The 27539-nt window shown below is 59.4% G+C and overlaps 2 protein-coding genes across 8 annotated transcripts in view; one reads left to right on the top strand and one right to left on the bottom strand.

The window, feature by feature from the left end:
• EEFSEC (eukaryotic elongation factor, selenocysteine-tRNA specific) overlaps nt 1-27539 on the bottom strand; it is a 197712-nt gene that overhangs the window by 4583 nt on the left and 165590 nt on the right. Inside the window, exons 7-10 of one of the 7 annotated variants that reach the window (XR_014232250.1) lie at nt 18956-24315; nt 10964-11080; nt 10258-10557; nt 7589-7668 (exon numbers count right to left, since the gene is read on the bottom strand). The gene's annotated coding sequence lies outside the window, so the exon portion shown is untranslated. Of the gene's footprint in view, nt 134-936; nt 1018-2318; nt 4549-6977; nt 7069-7588; nt 7669-10257; nt 10558-10963; nt 11081-18929; nt 24316-27539 lie in introns of those variants that run through there. The other 6 variants (XR_014232252.1, XR_014232246.1, XR_014232247.1 and 3 more) reach the window with 6 other exon arrangements.
• On the top strand, nt 12754-14003 carry DNAJB8 (DnaJ heat shock protein family (Hsp40) member B8). The gene has a single exon (XM_082345317.1). The coding sequence runs from the start codon at nt 12895-12897 to the stop codon at nt 13636-13638; it is 744 nt and encodes a 247-aa protein (XP_082201443.1). The 5' UTR covers nt 12754-12894; the 3' UTR covers nt 13639-14003.

Here is a 27539-nt window from a genome sequence, read left to right as displayed (position 1 = left end):
CTGGGATGAAGGGAAGACGACGAACCACAGGACTGTCCTGTGCTGACAGCACGGCCGGCACATCAGAAGGCCACTGGGTTTGTTTTGCTTTTAGGCAAAATGACGAAATGATTCCAAACTTTATCTGGAAAAACTAACAAGACCAGCAGAACAAGTCAGAAAATTAGGGGAAATAGAGCGAGGGGTGTGCGAGAGGGTGTGTGTGTGTGTGTGTGTGTGTGTGTGTGTGTCTGTGTGTGTGTGTGTGTGTGTGTGTGTAATGCTTTCCAGTATTAAACAAGATTCTATGATCACAATTGTTCAAACCTTGTGGTTGTGCTGTCAGAATAAGCAGATCAATGGCTCAGGCTCGGGTAAGCCCGAAAGAGCCCCTGTTACTTATAAGATAATGGATGATAAAGGAGGTGCCCTGATCAATGCAGTGTGGAGGGTTATTCAATCCAGTGGCGTTGGAACACCCAGTGGAACAGCACCTCCCTGGGAGAAGACCTGCTCTGATCTAGGACCAGCAGCCTGATGTTTGACAAAAATATGAATGAATTGCAAATGACTTTAAATTAGGAGATTCAGGGACTTGCCTGGCGGTCCAGTGGTTAGGATTCCAGGCTTTCACTGCCATGGCCCAGGTTCAATCCCTCGTTGGGGAACTGAGATCCTGTAAGCCGCACAGCGCGGCCAAAAAAAAAAAAAAAAAAAAATTAGGAAATTCACTTAAAAATAGGGAGAAGATCTGGCCCGGAGGGAACTGTGTGTCTGCAGGGCCATTTCTACATCTCTCCCCTCAGGAAGCCCTGTCTCTGTCTCTACCTGGCCCCTCTTGCCCAGGCCTGTCTGGGTCTCAGGGACACTGGGTTTGAGTCCTGATGTCACATGTATTCTATTCCACATTCCAGATTTCTTAAGGAGTTAGTTTCGAAACTATCCACTGTAACTTACCAGCTGGATCACCCAGGTTGGTTCCCTGACAGATAAAATGGCAAAGGAACACTGCAAACCTCAAGGTTAAGTTTGTCCTTTCTAGGAACCAAAGAGAAAAAAGGAAAAGTTGTTGAACACACAAGATGCCAAAGCTTCTGGGGCAGGGAGGGAGTGGTGGGATAACGCCTGGGACCATGCGTTTGAAATGAGCTCTGAGATCACGATCCCAGTTCCGAGACTTGAATGCTGAGTAATCTTCCAAATACCTTTAGCAAGAAGCTCTGACACAGAGATGTTCAGGACGTGATTATTTACAGAACGGAGAGATTGGACACAACCTAAATACTCAGAAAAAGGGCATGATGAGAGGACATTCACAGAAGACCTAAAGCAGGGACTTGAGCAGGTATTTGCACCTCTGTTCACAGCAGCACTGTTCACAGTAGCCAAAAGGTGGAAGCAACCCAAGTGTCCATCAGCAGAAGAACAGATAAAGAAGATGTGGTCCATCCGTACGATGGAATATTATTCAGCCTTAAAAACAAAGGAAATTCTGACACCTGCTACAACATGGATGAACCTTAAGGACATTATGCTCAGTGAAACGAGTCAGTGACAAAAAGACAGATACTGTATGATCCCACTTATCTGAGGTCCCAAGAGCACTGAGATTTATAGAGACAGGGAGAGGGGGTATGGGGAGCTAGTGTTTGATGGGGATAGAGTTTCAGTTTGGGAAGATGAAAATGTTCTGGAGATGATGGTGGTGATGGCTGTACAACAGTGTGAATGTACTTAAGGCCACTGAAGTGGGCACTTTAAAATGGTTAAAATAGTAAATTTTACGTTATGTGTATTTTACCACAATAAAAAAAGGAGAGAGGTGAGGGAACTACAGGACATCCACTAGAAAGCCTTTAAAATGCCTCCTGAAGGTTACGCTCTTAGAGCCAAGTCACGGGCTACGAGTGTCTAACACGATGACAACAGTCATTGCAGCATCTGGGAAAAGAACTGTCACCAAATGCTAACAAATGGTGACAGCTCTGTGATAGATGATTTCTCCTTCTTCTCCCCATTTTCCAGGTTTTCTGTAATGAGGTTTAATAGCTTTAATGATAAAAAGTAATATTTAAAAATAATCATTGCAAAATGGGAGATAATTTTGCAATTATGCGAACATGCAAAAACTCAAAATACAAAAATGCAGTACATAATAAAAAGACACACACACACACACACACACACACACACAAGAAAAAGAGAAAACCAGGCAAAGGATACACAGACAGGTCCTTCCTAATAGACGTAAATAAACACTTGATAAACATTTGGACAGGAGCTCAACCTCAGGAAGAATCAAGTACATGCACATTTCGCAAGGAGGTACCACTTTTTACCTCTCCTCTCAGAAAAATGGAAAAGGCCTGCAGATAGTAGAAACAGCCGCTGGCATGTGCCGTATGTGGGAATGCTGATCGAAATTCCAAGCTCTCCTCAGGCGCACTTCACAGAAACACTAGAAATAAAAGCTAAACTGCAGGGTTCTTTGGGGGAAAAAAAAGCAAGCTGCAGAACAACATATAACGCATGACCTTCTGTTTTAAAAATGTTTGTGTACATACAGAAAAAAACCCGGGAAGACACATGCCTAATGAATAACAGCAGTTACTTCCGGGAAGTATGAGAGACCGGGGTGGTGAGAGGGTACTTTTCACTTTATAAACTTGGGCTAATATTTTAAGGTGTTATGTGCCACTTTTGTAATGCAGGAAGTAATCATTCACAAAACCTTTCTTCTTTTCTCTGCCTTGTTCCTGGTTGGTCTCTCTCCCTGGGACGTTCTCCCCTTCAGATCTGCCGGGAGAACTTCTCTTCACCTTTGAAAACCCCAGCCAAAGATCCGAGAGGAAGCCTTATCTGAAGTCTCCCTCCCCTCAGCCCCTCCGGGTTCCCCAGTTCCTAACCAATGTCACCGAAGGACAAGGCCTGGCTGTGGGGCAGACAGAGCTGCCTCTCTCTTGCTGTGCAGCCTTGAGCAAGTGGCTTAGCCTCTCTGAATCCTGACTCCTCACCAGTAAAATACGACCACACTTTGCAGGGTTGTTACAAGGATAATATGTGGAAGGCAAAGGGTCCTCAGTCCTTGGAGAGCCCACCCAACAAGGAGATCGCCTTCTAATGCCATTTCAGCTCAGTGGGCTTCAGACTGAGCCCCGATGCCCGTCTCCACTCCTAGAAGCCCAGGGTGTTTGGGGACCTCCTTGTTCTTCCTTCCCCACAGCACCTAAGGCTGCCAGGGATGGGAGGGCCAAGGGGACGGCCCTGGCTGTTCAGCAGGTGCTTTCAGCACTTCCTCCCATCCTGCCCCCGAGCGGGCAGGGTGCCCTCAGATCATCCTCCTGTACAGCTGGGGACACTGAGGACAGGCAGGGCTGGGGCTCCCGCTCCCCGGGGTGGCTCCCCCGGCGTGCAGGCTGGAGCGGGGGCGGGGTCTTCTCCCAGGAGACGGATGTGGTGGACCCGGCCCAGCGGCCTCCTCCTACCACTCCATCTGTGGCTCCCTAGGGGGCCCTGGGAAAACGCCGTCCTTATTCCTTCTCCCTGCTCCTCCCCCCAGATTGGGCTGTGCTGACCTGGGGGGAGGGCTGTGATCCAGGTTTCCCAGGCATGGAGGGGACGCTGGGACAGCCCCTCCCCTTCCTCAGAATTTAGGGATGCAGGGGACGTTTCTACACACTCCCTGAGCCCCCTTACACTGCCCAGCCCCACCCTCACCCACAGAGCAGCACGCTGGCCTCCAGCTCGTGCTCTGCAATCTGTCTCTTCAGCCATGGGGATCTTTCGTAACCTTTTAATTTCAATTATGAAATATTTCAGATAGTCAATATAGCTAACAATACAACACCCCCCCTCCCTGACCCCGTAATGATTTTCTATTCTGTGTAAGAAATCCCCACAGGGACTTCCCTGGTGGCGCAGTGGTTAACAATCCGCCTGCCAATGCAGGGGACATGGGTCCGAGCCCTGGTCCGGGAAGATCCCACATGCCGCAGAGCAACCAAGCCTGTGCGCCACAACTACTGAGCCTGCATGCCACAACTACTGAGCCCACGTGCCACAACTACTGAGCCCACGTGCCACAACTACTGAAGCCTGCACGCCTAGAGCCCGTGCTCCGCAGCAAGAGAAGCCATCGCAATGAGAAACCCGAGCACGCAACAAAGAGTAGCCACCATTCGCCGCAACTAGAGAAAAGCCACGTAGTAGCAAGGACCCAACACAGCCAAAAATGAATAAATACATAAATACATGAATAAATAAATAAATAAATAAATAAATAAAAATAAATGAATAAATAAAAGAAAAAAGAAATCCCAACAAACTCAGAAGCTTAGAAGCACACGTTTCTGTCTCACGGTCTGTGGGTCAGGAGCCCAGGCGCGGTGTAGCTTATGGTCCCACATGGCTGCAAGCAAGATGTAGACCAGGGCTGGGTTCTCATCAGAGGCTGGACCAGGGAAACACTGATCGGCTGTCAGGCTCCCTCTGGTTTCGGCAGAATCTATTTCCTTGCAGCTGTAAGATTCTCGGCAGCTTCCTCCTTCAAAGCCAGCCAGAGAAAAGACTCTGCGAGAGGGACCAATATGACAGTTTATACAATGTCCTGCAGTCCCGGAATGACACCAGGCCCCGCTTCTCCCGGGGTGGGGGGTGGGTAAGCCTAGAACTGGAACTACTGAGTCAAGGGACTCAGCACCCTCCCACTGACAGGACAAGGCCAAGAATTTCCAAACTTCTTGTCCCAATTAACATTCCCACCAGCAGGTTTTGGGAATTTCGCATCCTCACCACCACTTGGTCATGTCAGCCTTTTACATTTTTACCAGTTTGTTGGATATGAAACAGGCTCATTGTGGAGAGATCTTTCTGGAACATGCAACTGATCATGTCCCTCCCCCTCCCCCCACTTCAAATCTTCCCAAGGGCTCCCCAGCCTGGGACACATCCAAGCTCTTGGGCCTGGCATCTGAGCCTCTGCAGCCCCCGTCCCCTCAGGCTCAGGCAACCCCTCGATGTTTCGAGGTTCTGACTTTATTAATTTATTAGGAAATAAACAGCCAAACAGGTCACCCTTATGTTTTAAATGTTCACGTGAAAGAAGTGAATGCCTTTGGCACACAAAAAGTAGAAATGCAGTATAACTGCACATCAAATGATGATTCTGGGGTGTAGCCCAGGGATCTCGGCCTTGCTCTGGTGACACCTGGCCTGTCGTGTGACTGCAGGAGTTTGGCAGCGCCCCTGGCCTTGCCCCACAAGATGCCACGAGCACCCCCTCCAAGTCATGACAATTAAAAATGCCTCCAGGGCTTCCCTGGTGGCACAGTGGTTAAGAACCCGCCTGCCAATGCAGGGGGACACGGGTTTGAGCCCTGGTCTGGGAAGATCCCACATGCTGCAGAGCAACTAAGCCTGTGCGCCACAACTACTGAGCCCACGTGCCACAACTACTGAGCCTGCACGCCTAGAGCCCGTGCTCTGCAACAAGAGAAGCCACCGCAATGAGAAGCCCGCACACCGCGACGAAGAGTAGCCCCCGCTCGCCACAACCAGAGAAAAGCCCAGGCGCAGCAACGAAGACCCAACGCAGCCAAATAAATAAATAAATAAATAAATAATAAAATAAATTTATAAAAAAAAAAAAGTGCCTCCAGTCATTGCAAATGTCCCCTGGGGAGGGAGCACCGTCCCCGCTGGCACCAGCGGTTTAGAATAAGATGAACTCCTCGTGCACCGAGGACGGTGCAGACTGAGAACGCAGGCGTGTTTACAGCTGCACGATGAACACCTTCCCACCTGGAAATGTTACATTTTCCATGACTGAGCGCTTTGCATCACTTGGAGACATCCGCTGTCTAAATCCAGGGCCCTTCATGTGTGTGAGGCTGAGACCAGAGGCCAATGCCGCCGCCCCTCGCACCACCCCCAGACCCTGCTGGAACGAACCCCTTCAGGCCCTGCCCAGGTGTCACCCCACCCCCCCAGCCTTCCCAAATGCCCCGGACGGGCGTCGCCTCTCCCTCCAAAGTTTGTTGTGTGTCTCATTCTCTCTCCCACAGCCTGGGGCGGGGGCTCCCTGTGTGCGGTGGGCGAAAGGGAGGTGACTCAGCTGAATTCAGCACCTTTGGGGACACCGCGCCCCGATCTGCAGCCACGGCAGGGCTGCAGGCCTCGTGGGGGGCTTGTGTGTGCTTGTGCGCACGTGCACACGCGTGTGTTTGTGCGTACAGGCGTGCACTGACGCGCGGGGCCTAGGTCTGAGCACGTGTGCAGGGGGGGCTGCCCTGTTGACCGCCCCATCTGAAAGAGAAGCCCTCTTCCTGCTTCCTCCTCATGGCACCTCTCACTGCCTGACGGTAGATGAAACCTTCACTCGTCATCCGTTTCTCGTACCTTCCCACTAGAGTCAGCTCCGTAAGGGCAAGGCTTCATCTAGTGTGTTCACTGGCACATACACCTGCAGCACCTAGCAGAGCGCCTGGACCACAGCACAGGTGTGACAGGAGCACAAGGAACAAGTGGGGGGGGTGGGGGGGGTGACAGAGTGAGTGGGTGCCGTGGGTGAGCGGGTGGGTGGATGGATGATGGTATGAATGTGTGCACATGTGTGTAGGCCTTAACTCTGAGAGATGCTTCAGGCTTCTTTGTTCCGTATTTTTCTAGGAAGACCTAGGAAGCCCCGCAGCTCAGAAGCTGCAGAGGCCCGTGGTGTTGGGGGAGCCCCTGGGGGTTGAATTCTCCTGGATGCTTAGGACCAGCTGTTGGAATTGGGATCAGGGCCCTCCCCAGGGCTGTTCCCAGCAGTGTGGGGCTGGGGTCTGTGGCACTGCTGGCGGCGAGGCGGGAGCTGCTGCCCTGCAGGCTGGCACACTTTGGAACTTGCCGGGCGGTGGGGGTGGTCCCACAAATGATGGCTTCTCTCAGGCAGTAAACGCCCATCTGAGGCTAAATATGAGCCTCCAGAGACCACGTGGCCCACCCGCAGCGGGTGTTACCTGGGTGGGGATTGAGGGTGAGGATGCAGGGGACCCGGTGGGCACCTGTCCACTGGCTGGGGGTGTTGGGCTGGAAGTTTTCCTGGAGGTCCTGGGGAGGGAAGGCAGGTCTGAGCCATGTCTGTGTTGGGACCTGAGCTGAGATCGTCCTGTTGCGTTTGGAGGAGACAGGCTGGCCCCCACTCCCCTCACCTGTCTGGCGACCCCACCACCTGCCCAGTTCCCATCAGCCCACTAGCTTGTATGTTCCTCTACCCTTTGCCCATTCTTCCTCGGACCGTCTGTCCTCCCTTCACTCATCTGTCAGTCTGTCCTTCCATCCATCCGTCTACCCACCCCCCCGCCCCCCGTTATCCACACTGCTGTAGTTAATTTACACTAGCAAGCTCCTCCTCTGTTCTAAGCTGTCCTCGCAGCAACCCTATGAGGAGAATACTGATGACCCCCATTTTACAGATGAGATGAGACCGAGGCACAGAGAGGTGAAGTGACTTCCCCAAGAACACAGAGCTGGTAAACGGCCGTGCTGCCTGACCTGACAGGCCGAGCGCTCCACCTCCCAGTCTGCCCGTCTGTCCATCCACACTCCCTTGTAGCTGTCTGTCACTCACCGGTCCCCATCCATCCAGCGGCCCATCCATCGCTGTCACCCATCCATCCTGAAGGTAATGCAGTTAGAGAACCAGGGGCCCTGAGGGGAGAGAAGGCCTGAACTGCCCATCTGGCTGGGCTGGGGCGGTTTGGGGGGTGGGGTGGGCTGCCCCAGGCTGGGCAGGGCTGCACAGGGCTGGGGGGAATTAGCCGAGTGACTGCCAGGATCATCTAATTAGGAACGCTAGTGATAAGCAGATAGGATCGGGGGTGATTAGAATCCTTTTAAAAAGCCACTCCATTAATTACAGAGACAGAGAGGGGCCTCTGGCTGCTCAGAATACCAAGTGGCTGCCTAATCGGCCGCCATCAGCTCACCGCGGGGAGAGTTCCTGGGACCACTGTGTGACCTTGGGAGTGCCCTGCCCTCTCTGGGCCTCCCCGTGCATCAGCTCAGGCTCTGCCTACCATCCTCTGCTCACCCAGGGTCCTCTCTCTTCCCAGGCCGTGGCTTCAGGGTGGGCCAGGGCGGCTAGGCTGGCTGCCCAGAGGGGAGGAGCCCCCCCGCCCCCCACGGCAAATGAGGGCAGAGAGGCTCAGAGAGCGAAAGTGATGGACAGCCAGCGAGTCAAGGGCGGGCGGGCCTGAGCGAAGGTCGCGTCAGCTCAGCCCTGTTCCTCTGGGCGGGCCCTGAGGAGGGACCCCAGAGGCCCCTGCCACTCCCACCGGTCTCTGTGAACACTTTCGCTGTAGGGCCTCAGAGGACACTAGTCCAAACGCCTTGCAGAAGGGGAAGTCACCTCGGCATGCAGCCCCCAAATTCCACACCGTCCTTTACGGGGCGCTTACCTTCCCCTCGGTAATGGGGAGGCTCTCCATCCTCGGGGCCCCGTGGCAGTGAGGAGCTGGGGTCTGCCCTTCCCCGTGAGTCCTACTGAGTGGCCTACTCTCTGAGCTCTGGTGGCCCCCCAGCCCGTCTCCATCCCAGCTGCCTCCTGCTGCCCACCCGAGAGGCCTCAGGCTGAGCACAGGACCTGGGGGCAGAGCAGGGCAGGGAACCTGCTGAGGGGCTCCGGAAGCATCGGCGGGGCGGCCAGAGGAAGTTCCTCTGCGGGAGGCCAGTGGAGGCCAGCATGAGCCTCAGGCAGGGTGTGGAGAGGGAGCACGGGTCGGGGGGAAGCCTCTGTAGGATGCTTGGGCACCTCAACACCCTGGATCCCGTGTCTCAGCTTGTTGTAACCACCCACACACTGTCCTGATGACATTGTCATGAGGCCCCAGGCTTGTCACCAATATCACATCCCCCCATTATCACCATCACCACAGCATCCAGCATCCCTGCCTCCGCCCTCACCCCCCACGGTTACCCTCATCCCCACCATCACCACTGCCATCACCACCACCACGACGGTCCCCACCTGAGCCAGCATCACCATCACATCACTGTCGTCACACCACCACTTCCATCACCAGCACCACCACATCCCACCTCCGACATCACCTCCAACACCTCAACCAGTATCACCGTTATCGTGGCCACCATTATGCCCCTCGTTACCAGCGCCTTTACCAGCATCATCGCCATCACCACCACTTCCATCCGCACTGCCACCATCCCACCTCTGACATCACCCCCATCACCACCTCCTTCCCCACCACCACCGTCACCGTCACCATCACCGCTACCTGCTTCATTCTATCACCGTCATCACCATCACACCGCCGTCTCCACCACAGCCAGTGTCTGTATTACCATGACCACCGACACGCTCATGCTTTCCATCACTACCATCACCGCCGCCAACTTAACCTCAACAAATGTCCCAGTTACCACGACCACCATTACATCATGACCAAACCATTATCATTATCACCACCACCTGCATCACCCCCGTTTCCACGGCAACCACCTTCCTCATCACCACCACCATCATCTCTTCTATCACCACCACCACCCCTTCCAGCACCACACTGACATCACACCATCACCACTGCCTGCGTCGTCACCATCGTCACCATGCCCACCTTCACCACTACCACCAACTTCATCTGAGCCACTGTCACCATGACCACGTGTACACAGTTATTGACTATGTAACAGGTATAAGGACATTTAACACAAGTTTCCACAACCACTGGGTGACTTGGGGGCGTAAAGATCAGGGAAGCAAGTCGTCACTGATGGTCTCAGTCTGCGGCTCCAAAGTGGTGGATCTCAAGAGCTTGCCTGGAAGCTGCTAGAATCTCATGCTATTCTGGGGAGCTCCCTCTGAATATCTCAGCCTGCAGCCCTGAAGCAGGGGTTCTCAGAGGGTCACCTAGAAGGTGCCGCAAACCTCTGGGTTGTCATCTGCCTGCAACTGCCTCTTTCTTTTCCACTTTCCAAATCTCATGTCTCTGCAGACAATAAGCCGGAGCCACATGGGTAAGGGGTTCTCCAGGGTGTGGAGGAGACCACAGCAGAGGGCGGTGGTGATTCTGAGTTAGCAACAGACAATCGAGAACGCCACGTCTGCGGTGCTGTCACCACCACCCTCAGCACTCTTGCTCTGGCACGGCGTCACTCCCACCAACACCAGCACCCCAACCGTCCCCCGACCGCTAACCGTCACCACCATCACCACTCCCACCAGGAGCAACGCCACCCCTGCTCCCACCAGGGCCACCGCTGCCACCACCCCGTACTCACCCGCAGCGTACCGTAGCTGCCCATTCTCTCTTCCCTCTAAGAGGACTGTGCCTCTCTGGGTGTTGCCCGGAAGGTGCAGCACCTTCTTGAAGGAGTGCCATCCCCATTCCACTGACACTGGCCTTGACCACGTGATGTAAGGCAGAGCGACATTCGTTACATCCCAAGAGACGTTCTAAGAGGCATCCCACGCGTCCACCAGCTCTTACAGGCGGCCTCTCTGCCACGAGGGCTGCTCCCGAAGCCTGGGATCCCGGAGGGGAAGACGCGCCTTGGAGCCCTGGAGCCGCCCCAGCGGTGCTGACAAGTAAAGTGGGCGAGAACTAAGTGTCGGTCCTAAGCCTCTGAGCTGCGGCAGTGGTCCCGACCACCACCACCACTGCCAAGCACAACAAGAGCTCCCCTAGCAGCCATTTCCATCCCCTCCCGTCACCTCCGCCATCTCTGTCGACAGCACCTCTACGCTCTCCGGTCCCTCAGTTACGTCGCCTCCTTTGTGGTCATAACCACCACCTCCACAAGTGGCCGTCTCCGCCGCAAGCATGGCTACGGTCCCCACCAACGTCCTCACCACGAGGGTCGCCACCACCTCCACCAGCACCACCGCAGGTACCATCCTGCCGTCACCACGGCTCCACACGCCCCCATTGCCCCCATCACCCCTGCTGCCGTACCGACGCCTCACCAGTCACCACGTACGCCCCACCTTGTCACTCTCCCCTCGGTCGCCACAGTCAACCAGAGCACCACTCCCGCAGAGAATTGCGTGTGTGGTCATCTTTCCTCAGCACCAGTGGACCAGCCTGGCGAGAACAGGTTCTAGCTACAGCGAGAGAAACATAGTTACAAACACACATAACTATTTCCACCTGCAGCCGCGCCCAGTGGAGTTACTCTGCCATTCGTTTCCTCTACCAAGCGATGTGTGAGGTGTGTCAGCACGCGTGGGTGGATGGACTGGGGATGGAGGGCAATTCGTGCTTTTGGCCAGGGGTGTGTGGGTGACAGCATTTGTCATCTAGGGCAAAGCGTCTCCAGAGTCTGCTTTCGTACCTCCCAGCATCTGGGGTTGGTTAGAAGACTCTGTCCCCTGCTAGGTGCCTGGAGCCCAGCAGCCACAAGTATTGACGGAAAAGAAAAAGAGGGAGAACAACAGAAACGGATGAAGACTAGAAAAAGGAGGAAGAGGAAGGGAGGGAGGAGGAGGAGAAGGGAGAGGAAAGTTATCTCAGTTAAGACTCGGTGGGCCAAACAGCTAAGTGCCTCACCGGGCGGCAGCGTGTTTTCCATCTCACCTGGGGGGGGGAATGAGGTGAAAGGAGGAACAGGTGTTAATCAGGCTTGTTAATTGCTGTTTCTAAATACGCTCCAACAACAGAACAAGAATTAAAGACACAGGAACACCTGGGTACAGCTGGTTACCTCACACACATTACTAGTTTTCTAGGGCTGCCACAGCAAACTGCCACAAACTGGGCCACTTGAAACAACAGAAATCCATCCCTGCACAGTTCTGGAGGCCGGGAGCCCCCAGTCAAGGTGCCATCAGGGCCACACTCCCTCCGGAGGCCCCGGGGGAGGCCCTGCTTCCCCAGTGTCGGGTGGGGGGCGGCTTCTGCGTTCCCTGCGCTGCTTCCCCCCGGTCTCTGCCTCCCTCTTCATGCCCCCGCCCCCAGTGCGTCTGTCTCTTCTAAGGACTACTTGTCATTGGATCTAGGACCCACCCAGATAATCCAGGGCAATCTCATCTTGAGATCCCTACTTTAATTGTATCAGTAGAGACAATTTTTCCTAATAAGAGCACATTCACAAGTTCTATGATTTGGGTCTGTCTTCTGGGGGCCACCACTATACTCATTACCAACGCCGCCTATTTTTCTCACCAGGCTTGAGTGGAATGCCTCTTCCAATGTGCTGCCCACCTTGGCCTCAGACAGCCCTGGGTTTGCATCTCCCTCTCTCTCACTGACTTGCTGTGTGACCTCGAGTCTGACGCCACATGTCTCTGAGCCTCATTCATTCAACAAACGTGTTCTGATTGCCAAGCACTGTCCCAGACACTGAGGAACACCCCTGCCTCTGTGGAGCTCATCTCAGAGGATCTGACGGGATCATGGGGCGCAAGCAGAATGAACTGCGGCCCCGACCCCATCCCGCCCGGTCCCCTCACTCCACGCCAACCACCCAGCCGTTGGGCTAAGTGGACACACCCCAGGAGCCCTCACTCCCCTCCCTGACCCCTGGCCCGTGGCCCACCTCGCCCGGCTCCTGTGGCTGGTCCTGCCTCTGCCCCCGGGGCTCAGCTGGCAGCCGCAACGGCCGCCAAGGCTCGGCCTCCTGTGCAGGCCCGGCGTCCCGAGCCGGGATCTGCCCCGCCCAGGGCTGATGTCACAAAGAGCCAGCCAGCTCTGCCTCTGCGGGGCCTGGTGGCCGGGCCCCAGCGGCAGTGCCCTCCCCTCCCCTCCCCCTGCCCCTGTAGCGGAGGTGCTGGTACTATGAAAGGGTAACCCGCCCCGGAGCCAGCAGACTCCAGCCAGGCCCCCGCCAAGGGACCCAGGCCGCCGCTGCCGCCCGCGCCCGCGCCCACCGGCCACCCGGGCCCCAGGCCCGCGTCTCCTCACCGCCCCGGCCCTCGGCATGGCTCACTACTACGAAGTGCTGGGGGTACAGGCTAACGCCTCCCCGGAGGACATCAAGAAGGCCTACCGCAAGCTGGCCTTGCGCTGGCACCCCGACAAGAACCCTGACAACCAGGAGGAGGCCGAGAAGAAGTTCAAGCTGGTGTCCGAGGCCTACGAGGTCCTGTCCGACTCCAAGAAGCGCGTGGTGTACGACCGCGCAGGCCGCGACAGCTGGCGGGCCGGCGGGGCCAGCACCCCCTACAGCAGCCCCTTCGACAGCGGCTACACCTTCCGCAACCCCAAGGACATCTTCCGCGAGTTCTTCGGAGGCCTGGACCCCTTCTCCTTCGACTTCTGGGACACCCCGTTCGGCAGCGAGCACGCGGGCCGGGGCCACGGGCTGCGCGGCGCCCTCTCGGCCGGCTTCGGCGAGTTCCCGGCCTTCGTGGAGGCTTTCTCAGCCTTCGACACCCTGGGCCGCGGCGGGGGCAGCGCCAGCCATGCCACCTTCTCGTCCGCATCCTTCGCCGGCTCTGGCTCGGGCAGCTTGGGCTTCAAGTCGGTAATGTCGTCCACCAAGATGGTCAACGGACACAAGATCACCACCAAGCGCATCGTGGAGAACGGGCAGGAGCGCGTGGAGGTGGAGGAGGACGGGCGGCTCAAGTCTGTGACCATCAATGGCAAGGAGCAGCTCAAACGCGTGGACAGCAAGTACGCGCCGCCCACTGCCTGTGCCCACCGCCCGGGCGGTGCTTAATAAACGTGCCCAGTGAGTTCACAGAGACAGCTGCCCGCTTGGTGGGGAGCGGGCAGCCTGGGCGCACCCGCGAGGCCCGGAAACGTACCCAGCGCCTGGCGCAGGATGATTTCGCGAGGACGCCCGTCAGGCTCTGGGGTTAGAAGCTCCCTGCGCCTGCGCCCGTGCCCGCGCCTGCGCCTGCGTCCGCGCCTGCGTCCTCGGGTCGTGAGAGTCCTGACCAGCGCCTGGCCCGCCCAGCCCGCGGCTCCACGCCCACCAGCCAGCGAGGGTGCTCCGCCTACCGCCACGCCTGGCTTTAGCCCTTCAGGGGCTTCCCGCGGCTCTGAGCATAGACCTCAGGCTTCGTCCTCACCACCAGGCGCCGGGGGCCTGGCCACTGCCCACCCTCCCGGACCCTCACCCCCTGAGCCCGGCCACACCGGCCTCCCCTCCGGTCCTCCCCGGCACCAAATGCCTTGTGGCCTCTGGGCCTTTGCACGGCCGTGCTCCCCGGTGAAGGCCTCACGTCTCCCTTCCGAAGGAGGCCTTCCCAGAACCACCAGCTCTGCTTTCTCACGGCCCCTCCCTGCGTCTCCCGGCCCTTCCGCCTTGTCTGTGTGACTGCCTGAGAGCCGTGTGCCTCCTCAGCCCTAACTGCAGGTCCCGGGAGCAGGGCCTGTGCCCGCCTCGTTCTTCGCTGTGTCCCCCGAGTCTAGAGCAGTGCCTGGCAGTGAGGGGCAGGGCACCGATTTGTTGGAGGAAAGAATGCTCTTGAGTGTGGTGTGCGTGTGTGTGTGTGCGTGTGTGTGTGTTGTGTGTGCGTGTGTGTGTTGTGTGTGTGTGTTGTGTGCGCGCGTGTGTGTTGTGTGTGTGTGTGCGTGCGTGTGCGTATGTGTGTGTGTTGTGTGTGTGTGTGCGTGTGTGTGTATGTGTGTGTGTTGTGTGTGTGTGTGTGTGTGTGTGTGTGTGTGTGTGTGTGAAGCATCGGCATGCTGGCAAGTCCCTGTTCCTTGGGGGCTGGAGCGGAGGCAGAAAAGGAGGTGATTCCAGGTTTCGGGGTTCCAGGCTGATTAGTCACGGCGTCCCTGGTTCCCAGGAAGAAAGGAGTGTGGGCCTGGCCAGGAAAGGTGCAGGGAATGCCACCTGGGCTGGCACATGCTCTGACTTTGTTCACCTATGCATCTCAGCTCCGAGCCCAGTGCCTGGCATGCAGTAGGTGTCTAATAAATGATGTGACGTGAAAGAGGGTGGAAGCACACTGTTCCAGGGAATAGCAGGAACCTGGGGGCATGCTCAGCGGACAAAGCCTGGGAGCTCACGATGGCAGGAGACACTGGGAGGCCGTGAACCTCGCGGGGAGGGTGTGGCCTGGTCATAGACAGACCCTGGGAGGCGGTCATCCCCATTTCCAGATGCAGAGCTGGGTGAGGAGCAGCCATGGTGGGGGCCGAAAGCCTAGAGGTGGGCCTGGGTGCTGTTCTCCGACAGAAGCCTCCACAGGAAGCCAAGGGGCACCTCCCTAAGATCTCTAGGGGTTTGCAAGGCCATGTGGGTGCTGCAGGTGCCCTGGCCAGGAGGACATAGCAGACGACCTGCCACACCTCCAGGCTCAGGTCCCCTGGGTCCGGCCTCCCGGAGCCCCTGGGACAGGCCAGCAGCTGGAGGTCCCCTAACCGTGTTACGAGGGGGGCAGGAGAGCCCCGTGGCGTACAGAAGGTGGAGCCCCAGCTCCCAGTCCTGCGGTGGGACTAACTTCATCAAAGCCCCCACTACAGCATTAACCACCTGACCTCTGCCCCTGCCGACCTGCTAATTTCACCAATTACTGGCCAAGCACGGCTGCGTCAAGTGGGCCTGCTTAGCCCCGACAGCTGCTGGGCAAATCCAATTACGGTCCAGCAGCCCGGGCGGTCGCACGGTCCCGGGGCTGGTGTGCAGCAGAGATCTGGGTGCTTGCAAGGCATGGGTGTTCATGGACACCCCAAGGACCCCAGGACCGGGCTCACCTTCGGCCCCTGCCCCTTCTCCGAGCTTCGCACCTGAAGGCGGTGTCTTCCCCCCGAGGCATGGGCCGATCGAGGCATTCCCCTGCTCCGGCCTCCCGTGTCGACCGAGCATGGCAGCTGCCGGGCCCGGCTAAGCGGGTGACGTGTCCCTCTCTGCGTCCTTGTCTCAACCCTTAGCCCCATTTGACAGATGAAGAAACTGAAGCCCAGACAGTTGAGGTGCAGCTATGGGCACACACCCCAGATGAAGTCCTGCTTCCTAGCTGGCATCCGAGGCCCCTGCCGTCCTTCCAGCCCCACACCTCGCCCGCCCCACCGGCACGGCCCGTACCAGACTCTTAGCGGCTGTTTCCTAGGCATGCTGTTCCCCCTGCCCGGGCCACCCTTCCCATCTCCTTTTGGCCTGTTAAATTCATCCTTGGAGGCCCCGCCCCGGGTCAGCACCTTGGGGAGGCCTCAGCAAGGCCTCCAATGTCCAATGTTCTTTGTACATTCTGGCCAAAGAACTTCACGGAGCCCCTTCTGGGCCTGGCTGTGTGCGGGCACTGGGGCTGTGGCAGTGAGGAAGCCAGGGCGCTGCCCAGAGCCCTGACAATCCAGAACGAACGCCCTGGCTTGGGACTGGCTGCTCGGGTCCAGCTCAGGCCCACTTCCCGAGCAGGAGGGCCCTAAGGATGGGGCTGCATTGAGGCCCCTGTGCCACCGGCCCAGCCCCAGAACGGACCCTGCTCATGAGGGGCGAGGCCCCACCTTCTGAATGTAGGTCCCCACCTCCACTGCTGCCACCGGCTCCTCGGCCGGTCATCGCTCACCTGGACAGTGCACCAGCCTCCCCCCTTCCCCTCCTTCATCCTGTTCTCACCCCAGCAGCCACAAGGATCTTGTGAAAACCTGAGAGTTTTGTGAGACACTCAAAGGGAAAGCCAACTCCTCCCAGTGGCCCATGAGGCCCCCAAAACCTCCCCAGCTTCTCTGACACTCACTCTGCCCCAGCCCCACGGGCCTCCTCCCCGTCCTGCATACACACTGGGCACACTTCTGCCTCAGGACCTTTGCACTGGCCGGGCCGCTGCCTGGAACCCTCCTCCCAGATCTTCCTCCCTCAGTCTCCTCTCTTCCTGCCTCCCTTGGGTCTCTGCCCATCTCCCCACCCTCGCCTCACTGTGCTGTGGCGCCCCTCCCCCACTCCTCCTTCCCAAAGTGGGACTTTTGCACAGACTGACCGGTTCCTGAAACACCCCTCTCTGCCCAGGCCCACCCACTCCTGCCACCAAATCCTCAGGCAGACCCCTCACTACCTCTTCCCCCCACCACTCCTGGGTCCCCACATCCCTCCAGGGCCCCTGACTGCTGAAGGGACCCAAATCCTGTGGTCTCTCCATCGCCAGGTGGACACGATGGCATCCCAGCACGTCCCTCGGGCACGAGGATTCAGTGACACTGGAGCCTTTTATGAACGAGGGCAGCAAAGCTCTGGGGAGGGGTGTGCCGTGGCTCACAGAGCAGGTCTGTAGCCTCCAACCGTGCCTGGTCTGAATGGCTGCCTGCAAGCCAGAGGCCTGGCCAGGGGTTTCCACCAGGGCTCCGGCTTCTCCATGGATGGGGGCAGGCAACGTTCTCAGCCCTACTGAGCCCTCTCCAGGGCTTCTCCTGCACACTCTCCCCAGAGACTCGCACCGACCCCCAAAACAGGGATGGCTATTTGCCCCCATTTTACAGATGGGGAAACTGAGGCTCGGAGGCTTACAGACTTGGACAAGGTCACGCAGCCGCACTGGAAGCCCGTCTGCCCTACTCCTCCTCTCCCCCTGCGCCCGGGCCTGGGGTGGGGTGGGTGGGGCCCAGGCAGCCTCCTGCCTGCCCCCCCCTCTCCCCTGGCCAGTCGATGTTATCGCAGCTGATTTAATTTCAAAGACGGATTGAGCTGTGGCGGGAGGGAGAGCGGCTAATCGCAGCCGCCATCTGCCCCGTTGTCATGGGGATGGGCTCCCAGCAATAGTGCAGGGGCTGGACCCAGATAAGGGCACTGGAGTGGGCTGGAGGGGACTGCGGTGGGTGGGGCGGGGATGGGCAGGAAGATGGGGGGCAAGGAGAGACCCAGAGACCCAAGAGTGGAAGAGGCACAGAGCCACGAGGCAGACAGTTCGAGGGTGCCGAGGTGAGGAGAGATGGGGAGGTACCAGGGGGCAGCTGCGGAACTGATGCTGAGCACGGGGTGGGGGGGCAAGGCTGGTGTGGGCGACAACGGGGGACGGAGGCGCCTTGCCCCCATTGCCCCTTCCAGAGCCCCGCTGTGGCCTCCACTGCAGCGCTCCCCCAAGGCAGGGCCCGGGGCATATTCAGACCTCCCCAGTCCGCCCCCTTTGCCACAAAAGGGCCGCAGACCCCAGGGTCCCTCCCTGGCCAGGCAGGGTCCCAAACTCAGCGCAGGGTTGGGAACCAGCTGTTTCCACCAAGCAGCTGCCAGCGCCGTTGGTCTGGCCTTTAGGACAATCACATCATCGAAACTTGCCAAGTCAACAATGGCCTCCTCTGGAGGCCGGAGCGGGTGCTGAGCACTTACTGCGCGCTTTGTCCATGGCACAGCACCCGCGCTTCCCAACGGCCCTTCCCTTTTGCAGCATGGGAACTTGCAAAGAGCTCCCACTGTAGCTTAGTCAACAAATACTGACCCACCTCCCCTGGGTTCCAGGCCTTGGAAGGCGCAGGGACAAGACGCCTGGGCTCTGCTGCCTGCCCCGATGACCCAACCGTCCTGGCTGAGGGCCGGCCTGCCTTAAATGCAAGGTCCCCCGGCGCCCCATCACGGCCGAGGCCCAGCACGTCCCACCCTTGGTCTCTGCACCTTCCCAGGTGCTGCCCCTTCCCTGGGAACTTGTCCCTGCCTGATGGGGGAGGGAGCCCCGGCCCTCAGCCACCTGCATGGGCCCCACTGCCCTCCCCTGCCTCAGGACTTCAGACCTGCCCACCCACTGGGTGCTGGATGCCTCCGGCGGCCCCCAGGCACCTTGCGAGGACCCGGGGTGCTCCGTGCGGCCTGGGAGGCATGAGAGCCGGGCAGCGCTGGGCCGGGGCGGCCCTGCCTGCCAACCACACTGCGCTGTCACAGCCCCCAAAGCAGGAACCTGGCACCGCCAGCCACTTGGGTCCCCAGGCACCGTGGTTATGCCTGCGGTCACCCAAGCAGCCGGTCAGGAAACCCCTGGGGTCCTGGGGTTCTGGGATGGCAGCAAGGGTACGTACAAGCCATCTCCTTCTACAGACGCTTGGTCCACCCTGAGCCATCCCAAACCCGCGACATACCTGCACGGGCATCCCCACCACCACACCTCTGGCCGCGCAGCTCCCACGCCAGCGCGTCCTTCCAACTCGTCACTGTCAAGGCCAAGCGGAGCCGTCTTCCTGTGGCCCCGTTTCTCCTTCCTTTGGGACCCCGGGAATCAGCTTCTCGCCGCTCGCAGGTTCCTGAGCATCTTCTGCCCGGCATTCGAGATGCCAGCTCCTTGAGGGCAGGGCGCGGGCGGTGACCGCTGGGTGGAGAAATCTATCCCTGCGGCTCCAGGACGGGGTAGAGCAGGCCGGGCCGGGCCCCTTCCCCACTCTGCTGGGTCCCGGGTTGCCCTCCCCACCCAAGAGGTCCCGGAGCCTGGGCCTTCGACTGAGTCCCTTTAGGAAAGCAGAGCAAGGGTGTTAATTGCAAGAGACTGGTTCCCATACTTGTTTTAAATTGATATTTAATTAAAAAGTTAATTATTAATTAGGCTTATCGATTGCCTGCCAGTGGCCGGCTGGGAGAGGCTGGCTTGCAGAAACATCCACCCTGAGTGCGTCTGCGTTTCTCTGTGAGCCCGGTCAGTGGCACCGTCTCTGTTCGCGTTAGTTCAGCCACGAATTTTGCTGCTGGATCTCCTCCCAGCAGGCCCGGCTGGTTCAGGAGGGTGGGTGCTGCCCAGACCTAGGACTGTAGCCTGGCACGGCCTCCCCATCTTACTTCTGCCCTGGGCTGCAGCTCAGGAATCTGCTGGGCTGCATCCTGGACGGCCCACGGATGCTGGTCACTCCTCGTGCTGAACGTGGACTTGGCCTCTTCCTCCCCAGGTCTGACCCCCACCCCGGGCCCCTTCTCAGGGGTGGTCCCTCTGGCCAGCCGGTTGCCCACCCAGGGTGCGGGGAATCACCCAGAACTCCTCCCTCTCAGACTCTGCGTCCTGTGAATTCTTCCCCCCCGCGCCCTCTGCCCTGCCCTGGGCTCAGCCCTCACAAGCCCCCTCTCCCGGGAGGAGGTGAGGAAGGTCTGGGGCGAGTGTCCCCTGCAGGGAACTTAGCAAGTGCCCAGGCCCTGAGGCAGCGGCCTCTGCTGAAGGGAGTGGGAAGGAGCTGTGGACAGGCCTGGGTCATCTCCGAGGTCTCTGTCCGCTGAGATGGGACAACTGAGCGGGAGGAAATCAAGAACTCAGCTGGGGCCTGTTGAGTGTGACATGCACGACAGTCAGCCGTGAGCTCTGGTTCAGGAGAAAGGTCAGGACCAGCGGTGAGAAATCAAGATGAATCAGCACGTGCAATGGCATTTAAAGGCCTGAGAATGGACGAGATCAGCCAGGTGTCAGCAGAGATGGAGGACGTTGCAAGGACACTCAGAAGCCAGAGAGGAGGAGGAACTGGCAAGGAGAGTGGGGCGGCGTGGGCCCCGTCTCAGCTCACCCCCTCACCCCCTTCCGGACCAGTTAGGGTTCTCTGGTCACAAGGGACAGAAGTCAATCCCAGCTAATGCGAGTTAAACCCGGGAGGGGCACTACTGAACGGGTACAGCTGGATCAAAGGAAAAAGAAATCCCAACACCTGTGGGAAGGCCGGGAACCCGGGCAGCTCCGAATCGAGGGGTGGACTCTTTGGCTTGCTGCCGTTGGAACGGATCAGCCCTGACGGTGCTCCACCCTTGAGTGGAACCACTCAGGTGTCCAGTGGCCCAGCACGTGCGGAGGAAGGTGGTCCATCATCGCCAACGGCATCGCCCTCAACTGCCACCACCACCACGTCCACTGTCACCCTGTTGCCACTGCCATCACCAGAGACGCGCCATACTTCATTTACTTACGCAGGAAGGATTTGCGTGCCCGCTGGGCGATAGGAAGAATGGTGGGTTTTGTCAACACCGTGACGAGCAAAGATCATTCCCACCTGCAATGGGAATACAGTCTAGGGGGAGAGAGGCTTTAACCAGTCACCACGGAAACTAAGACTGCAGCTCAGAGGGGCGCCACAGGGGCCAGACCAGACGCGGGGAGAGCATCTAGGCGGATTGCCCCAGATGGGAAGGTGCGAGGAGGCTGCCCCAGAGCAGGCAGGCAAGGGGGGGTGGTGCATCAGGCTGAGGGGCTTGCGTGTGCAATGTGCCTGCAGCAGGAGGGGCGTGTGAGCACGGGGCGGGGGAGGGGCCTGGGAGGGCCAGTGTGGCGTGGACCAGAGCTCAAGGAGCGTGGGGTCTGGCATGGGTGCTGTCACCTGGATCTCAAGAGCAGTGGTGGCACAGAAGGGTATGAAGCAGGAGGGTGACATCAGTGTAGACTGTGCAAAGACCACGTGACAGCCGTGTGGCGAGAGGATGACAAGGGTCCAGCACGGTAGCTGGACCCTCGTGTCCTGCACGATGCTGTCTCAGACCAGGGACCATTTGACCACAAGGAGGTGACAACAGGAACAGAGCCACAGGCCCGCTGGCCGCACTCTAGTTCACATCACTCAGAAGCAGCTGATCTAAAAAGGAACAGCCTAGCCCTGGAGCCGTCCTGGGACATCCTGAGGGCTGGGGTCCAGTCCCGTGGATGCGGTGCTGGCCCTGTAACCGGAGCACAGCCAGCGGGCGGAGGAAGGAGGCCCGTCCGTCTCGACGTCACCGCCCTTGCAGAACTCCTGCTCCCTGCCCCACCACCTGAGGCTCGGCCAGATCCGAGGTCCTGGTTCGGGGGTGGGCGGGGGGACACAGCAGCTCTCCCATGAACGTGCAGTCACACCACGCCGGTGAGGGTCGGCTCGGACCTCTGTGAGAAGAGGGCCAGGGACAAGGGTCTCGGGGACTCGAAATTCTCTGGGGCTGCTCCTTGTACATCCGAACTGGTGACAGTGACAACGGGGCAGTTGCAGCAACCACGGCTTGACAGGGGCAAGGCAACTAAGGTCTCAGAGCCCTGGAGACGACCCGGTCGCCCCACCAGGCGAACCCAGAGCCGCAGAAGTGCTGGCCGAAGGTGAGGGAAATCCAGAAAGGGTGGTGGAGGAGGCTTCGGCTTCGGGACCAGGTGCAGCAGGAGGGGCTGCGGCCTGTCCCGCTAACTCCTAGTTAAGGCCTGTCAGGGCTCCGGGCCGGCTCCCACCCTGAACCGGACCCTGGGCCACCCTGGGCCACAGAGGCCACGAGCGGAGCTGAGGTGGGTGAGGGGTGGACTGCAGGAACCGTGTCTTGGGTTTGATGCTCTGACCCTGGAGGGACTGCCCCTCCCAGGACCGGCCGATTCCCGCAGAGTGTAACCCACTGGTCCCAGAGCGTGACTTTCAAATGCAAAGCAACCAGTCCAGAAGGCACAGCCCCAGCACCTCCTCTATCGGGTTCTCCCCCTTGGGCTACTGTCCTGCTGCCCGAGTCACCCAGGGTCAGGTACCCGGCAACTTGGGGCAGCCCGTCTCTCCCAGAGCCCATGAAATTACTCAAACCAGCCAGTGGTCAGCCTGCTCGCCCTGCCTCGCCGGCCCTCCTGCAGAAACCGCAGCAAAGGCTCCTATCCCCGGTTCCAGGCTCCCCCCGCCTCCTGACCTCCCCATGCTTTCCCACGTGGCTTGGTGTGGCATGGCGTGGCGTGGCGTCCCCCTCCTCCGGGACTGTGCTTAGAAAAGACCTTTCCAACGGCAGCCATCTCCTGATCTGTGGCCTTACTGAACCTCAAATATTCCCTGAATACATGCTATTTTAAACTGTACTGGACGGCTCTGCGGCCCACCTCAAGTCCTCCTGGCCGAGCTCAGGCCAGCCACAGCTCTGTGGAGACCGGCCCATCTGTGCAGATGCCGGCTGATGGCCCAGCTCGCTCTTGCCCAGAGCTGCTCTGACCCAGCGCGAGGACGCCCGCAGGACCTGCTGGGCACTTGTGCACAGGAACCCTAAAGTTTGAAGGCCGGTGGATAAGCCTCACCTTGTCCATGGGGTGGGACGGGAGCCTATGGCTATGTCCCCTTTTGTCCCTGGGGAGGGCGGTTCTCAGCATGTCCCTCGAGGTTTCTCAGATGGCCTCGGTGCAGTCTGTACCCCACTGACCGTGGATCCACAGCTCCTCCTCTGGCTGGCTTTTCCCCTTGCCCGGCTTCCTGCCCCCTACCCCGCCCCTGTTCCCTGGGACCACGTCCCTCAAATACTTCCTGCATGCAAACCCCATTTTTCAGGCAGATCCGAGGGCTGCCTTTCCCAAGGTCTGTGCTGAGATGAGGGAAGTCCTGTCTGCGGGGACTAAGGGCTCCTTCCATGGCCGTCCCCATGGGGCTCCTCCCTAGAAAGTGTGGTGACCACAACTGCTCCCTAGGGCTGTGAGACCCCAGAGGTTTATTGGTCAGGGTCCCAGCAGGAGAGAGGTGACACTCAAACCTCTCAGGTGGAAGGGTCTAATGAAGGGACTCTTTGGGGCGTGGTGACGTTATAGATAGCAGGATGCCATCGGCCCATGAGGACGAGCTCGCCCAGCCAGCCCTGGGGCTTCCAGAAGGTCTGACACACAACCAAGCCTGGGCCCACCTGAAACGTGGGGTCCTGAACAACCTCACGCCCGGGCAACCTCAGTCTGCCTGGTTCTTGGCTCTGGAACCTCGTCATGTGCCCGTACAAACCTTACCCGCAGCATGTCCAGCCTGGGCAACCTTGGGCCTGTACCACCCCTGCCCAGGATCACCTCTTTCTGTGCCACTTCTCACTGCAGGCAGGGAAGGGGGTCCAGAGAGGGCACCCGTGTGGCCCACAATAGGTGCCAGCAGCTGGGACAAGACAGGCCCAGACCCCATGCCACCCTTGAGTCAGGCTGGGCCTGGGCCACCCCCCGTCTTAGCCCAGCGTGGGTCTTCCGCTTGGCCCAGCCAACCTGCACGGACCTTATCTTGGCCATCTATCGGGCCACCTGGACCAACCAGTTCTGCCAGAAACTGGATCTGGGCATAAAGGCCCCTCCCTGGCGGGGTGTGTGAGATAAACCCTCCACCTTCCACTGGTCTCTCCTGCTTGCCTGAGCCAGAGGGCCAGGGCCTGGGGTGGAGGTGCTGGGCTGCTGGTCTCCCCTCCCCTCCCCCACTGTCTCCTGTAACAGGCAAGGTTGAGTCTGTGCTGGGACTGACACTGACACCCCTCTCCCACCAACCTCCTAGGTCTGCCAGTCAAAACTTGGGCACTGGAGGGGGGTCGCTGGGGAGAACCAGGAGGCACCCAGGAAGAGGGTCTCATCTCCATTTGTAAAAATTGCCCTGACCCATCACATCAGGACACTGCTTCCCCTTCATGGGAGCCTCTGTCACGCGTGTCCCCAACGTGCCTGGCTTTACGCGCTCCTCAGACGGCCCTGGAGGGGTAGGTGTCGCGATGTTCCCACTTCCAGATGAGGAAAACTGAGGTCAGCCGCCCAAGGTTGCGCAGCCCAAGGTCACACATGGCAGGAACGCCCTTTAAAGATAAAGGCCTAGAAGTAAAATCACTGGACCAAAGCTCCCACGGAATTGCAAGCGCGATTTGGATTGACAAACTGGGTGCCAGCAGGGGTGCCCGCGGGGGGTGACTCCCCCGGGAGAGGAGCCCTGCCCACAGCACCCTGCTGCCGGCCACTGGCTTTACCTGGGAGGCGGGAAGAGGGCTTGTTACTCTGGCTGCTTCTCTTGGACCCCAAGCATCAGGTCCACGCATGTTGGTCATTTCTGCACCTTCTGGCCTGAATTCCAGGCCTCTGTTCTTTGCAGGCAAAGACAAGGGCTGGGGGCCACGTTTCCGCTGCTCCCTGCCTTGGGCTCCTCACCCGCAAAGTGGGGAGAGAAGGTCCCAGGGAGGACGTGGTGACCCTGCGGGACGGACACCAGCTCCTCCAGGCCTGATTCCAGCCCAGGAATGTTTCTCCTCCCAGGCCTGGCCTCAGGCCTGACTCCTGACACCAGGCAGTAAATAACTTTCCATCTGATCACCTCTCTTGGTGAATCTTTTGCTCTGGGGAAAGTGGGCGTATCCCCAGGCAAGGCCCCACCCGCCTGCCTGCCGTAGGAGGGGCAGCTCTGGGAGGTGGGGGGGGGGGTCCTGGCATCTGGAGCATCTGTGCCTTTATCAAGAGCTCCCACCAAGCTGGGATGTTTACACCCTGTGTCATCAGCCTCCCCGCAGCCTTTGAGCCCAGAAGCTCATCCCAGTCACCTTCGCTGGTTTGGGCCCCGCCCTCAAAGCGCAGATGGGAAGGCTGAGGCCTGCGGGGGCAGGGATTGGGTGCCCACCACCCGCGGGGTCGACAGGGGTCGGGGATGTGGCCACAGAGGCCTGCTCCGCTGGTCCTGCTGGACTGGGTCCCGTCCGTGTGGGAGGGATGGGGGCTGTTCCCCAAATGTGCTCCGCACCCCGCAGGGGAGACCCGCAGGTCCTCCGCCTGGAATGACAGGAGACAGGCCCAGAGACGCCCAGCCACTGGCGTGGGCCGCCCAGCACCAGGGAGATCCGGTTCCGGCCGGAGGACAAAGCGGGTCTGGGGCCGGCCCGGGCCCGCTTGGGGAGCGGGCGCCCCGGGTCAGCTGGGGAGCGGGCGCGCGCCGCTAGCGGGCATCTGCATGACAAAGCGCGGCGCCGGTGGGAGCGGCCGAGCGGAGCCCGCCCGCGGCCGCAGCTGCCCCGCTAAGCCGCCGCCCCGCGCCCGCCGCCCGCCCGGAGCTGGGGGCCCGCCCGGGAGCTGGGGGCGGGGGCGGCACGCGAGCCCGGCGCTCAGCTGTGTTTGCTCGGGGGGCGCGGCGCGGGGCGGCGGGGCTGCGGCGCGGGACAAAGGCCGGGTCTGACCGACCCCGCAGGTGGCGAGGGGGAGGGGAGGGCTGCGGCCCCCAGCCGCCCAGGCTCCCCCGGCGTCGCCTCCCCGGCCCGCGTTCCGGAGCTGCGTCCAGGCCCCTCCCCTGGACCCCGAGTTGACAAATGATGTCAGCATCCGTCCGTCCTAGCTGGCTGCGCACCACGGGCTGCCGCTGTCCTCACGGCCATCTACACTTGCCCCCTCCCACTCATGCATCCCCAACGGGGTGCCTGCGCCGTGTCCCCCATGGGCCTCTGCTCCCAGCCTCCTCCTCAGCTGCTTTCACTGCGCAGCCCCCCAGGTCCACATCTGCCCTGACCCAGCTTTCTCCACCTCCCCATCCTCCCGTCTTCCAGGTGCCTCGACCAAACCTAGGCGTCTTTCTGACATCTCTCTGTGCTGGGTGGACCTTTGAAGTCTATCCAGAAGAGAGCCAACTGCTTCCAGCCCCACTGCTGCCCCTGGTCCAGCCCCCACGCCCTCTTGCCTGGACGGCTGCAGTAGCCTCCGTCCTGTGCTCCCCGCCTCTGCCCCAGCGGCCGCCAGAAGGATCCTGTGGAAACCAAAGGCAGACCTCAGGCCTCCGCACCCTCCCTTGGCTCTCACCCTACTCAGGGGAAAAGCTGAAGCCCTCACAGCCCCAGAGGCCCACCTCATCTCCTTCCAGCCCCGCTTCCCCCCCCTCCCTGGCCCGAATCTCTCCACTTCAGCCATACCTGTCTCCTAGAGCAGCCAGGCCTTCAGGGCCTTTGCACTGGCTGTTGGTCCTGCTTCGATCACTTCACTCGATATCTGTGTGCCTCACACCCTCACATCCTTCAGGCCTTTACGCCGATGCCCCCTCTTCAGTGAGGCCCTCCTTGGCCACCCCGTCTACAACGTCAAGTCTTCCGGGCCCCCTCTCGGTCCTCCTGGCCACGTGACATTCCTATGCGGCACTCACTCACTTACTTGCTCATTTTCTGTCCCCTGTGGACGGTAAGAGGCACCAAGGCAGAGACTGTCTCTTTCGCCCGCTGTTACGACCCGCAAACCTAGCATTGACTCTGCTACACAGAGGTGTTCAGTAAACATTTGCTGAATGAATGAATAACTTAAAGCACTTACGCCTGCACAGCAGCCCTGCAACGTAGGCCCTGTCGCCTCCGCTTCACAGGCGAAAGCACTGAAGCACAGAAAGAGCAAGCAACCTGCCCAGGGTCTCCGGACTAGGAAGCCTGGGAGGCACGACTCAGTTCCTAGCGAGGTCTCAAACTAGAGGCCCATACGCTGCTTTTGGCCCCCAGAAAGATCTTCTGTGGCTTGAACAGTTTCAGAAAAAGTTGAATCGGTTGTGGCCATTTAAAAAATCAAGAGGTTTTGTGCAAAAACGCAGACCGCCAGCTTTTCTTGGAGAATCGGAACCTCTGGCCACACTGGGTGCTCAGTCCCACAGGCGACCATGGGCTGGAGCTGGGCAGCAGTCGCCCCTCAGACAGGGTGTGGGCGACCCCACTTGCCTAGGCTCCATCAGGCTGCTTCCCGCCCAGGCCCCTGTCCTGCGAGCTTTCGCTCCTCTGGGCCTCTGCCCTTCCGGGTCACTCTGCCTGGAATCCTGCCCCGCGATTCTCTGCCTGGCTGCCTCCTCCTTGTCACTCAGGCAGGTCTTAGCCCAAAGGTCCCGTCCTCAGAGAAGCCCTCCCTGATTACGCTGGCTAATGATCATTATCTGAAATCACTTCATCCATCTCTGGTGCATGCTGTCCCTCTTCCCCAGCAGAATGGCAGGCCCGGGTCAGCCTTGCCACGCCTGTGCAGGAAGGACAGCACCCACCCCTGCGGGCACCTGTTGATGGACCGAATGAATGAATGAATGAGG

This window comes from Balaenoptera borealis (assembly GCF_965194805.1).
Source record: "Balaenoptera borealis genome assembly, chromosome: 12".
NCBI classification, from domain to species: domain Eukaryota; kingdom Metazoa; phylum Chordata; class Mammalia; order Artiodactyla; family Balaenopteridae; genus Balaenoptera; species Balaenoptera borealis.
The sequence above is the reverse complement of the archived record's forward strand: the minus strand, read 5'-3'. Positions and strand labels throughout refer to the sequence as shown.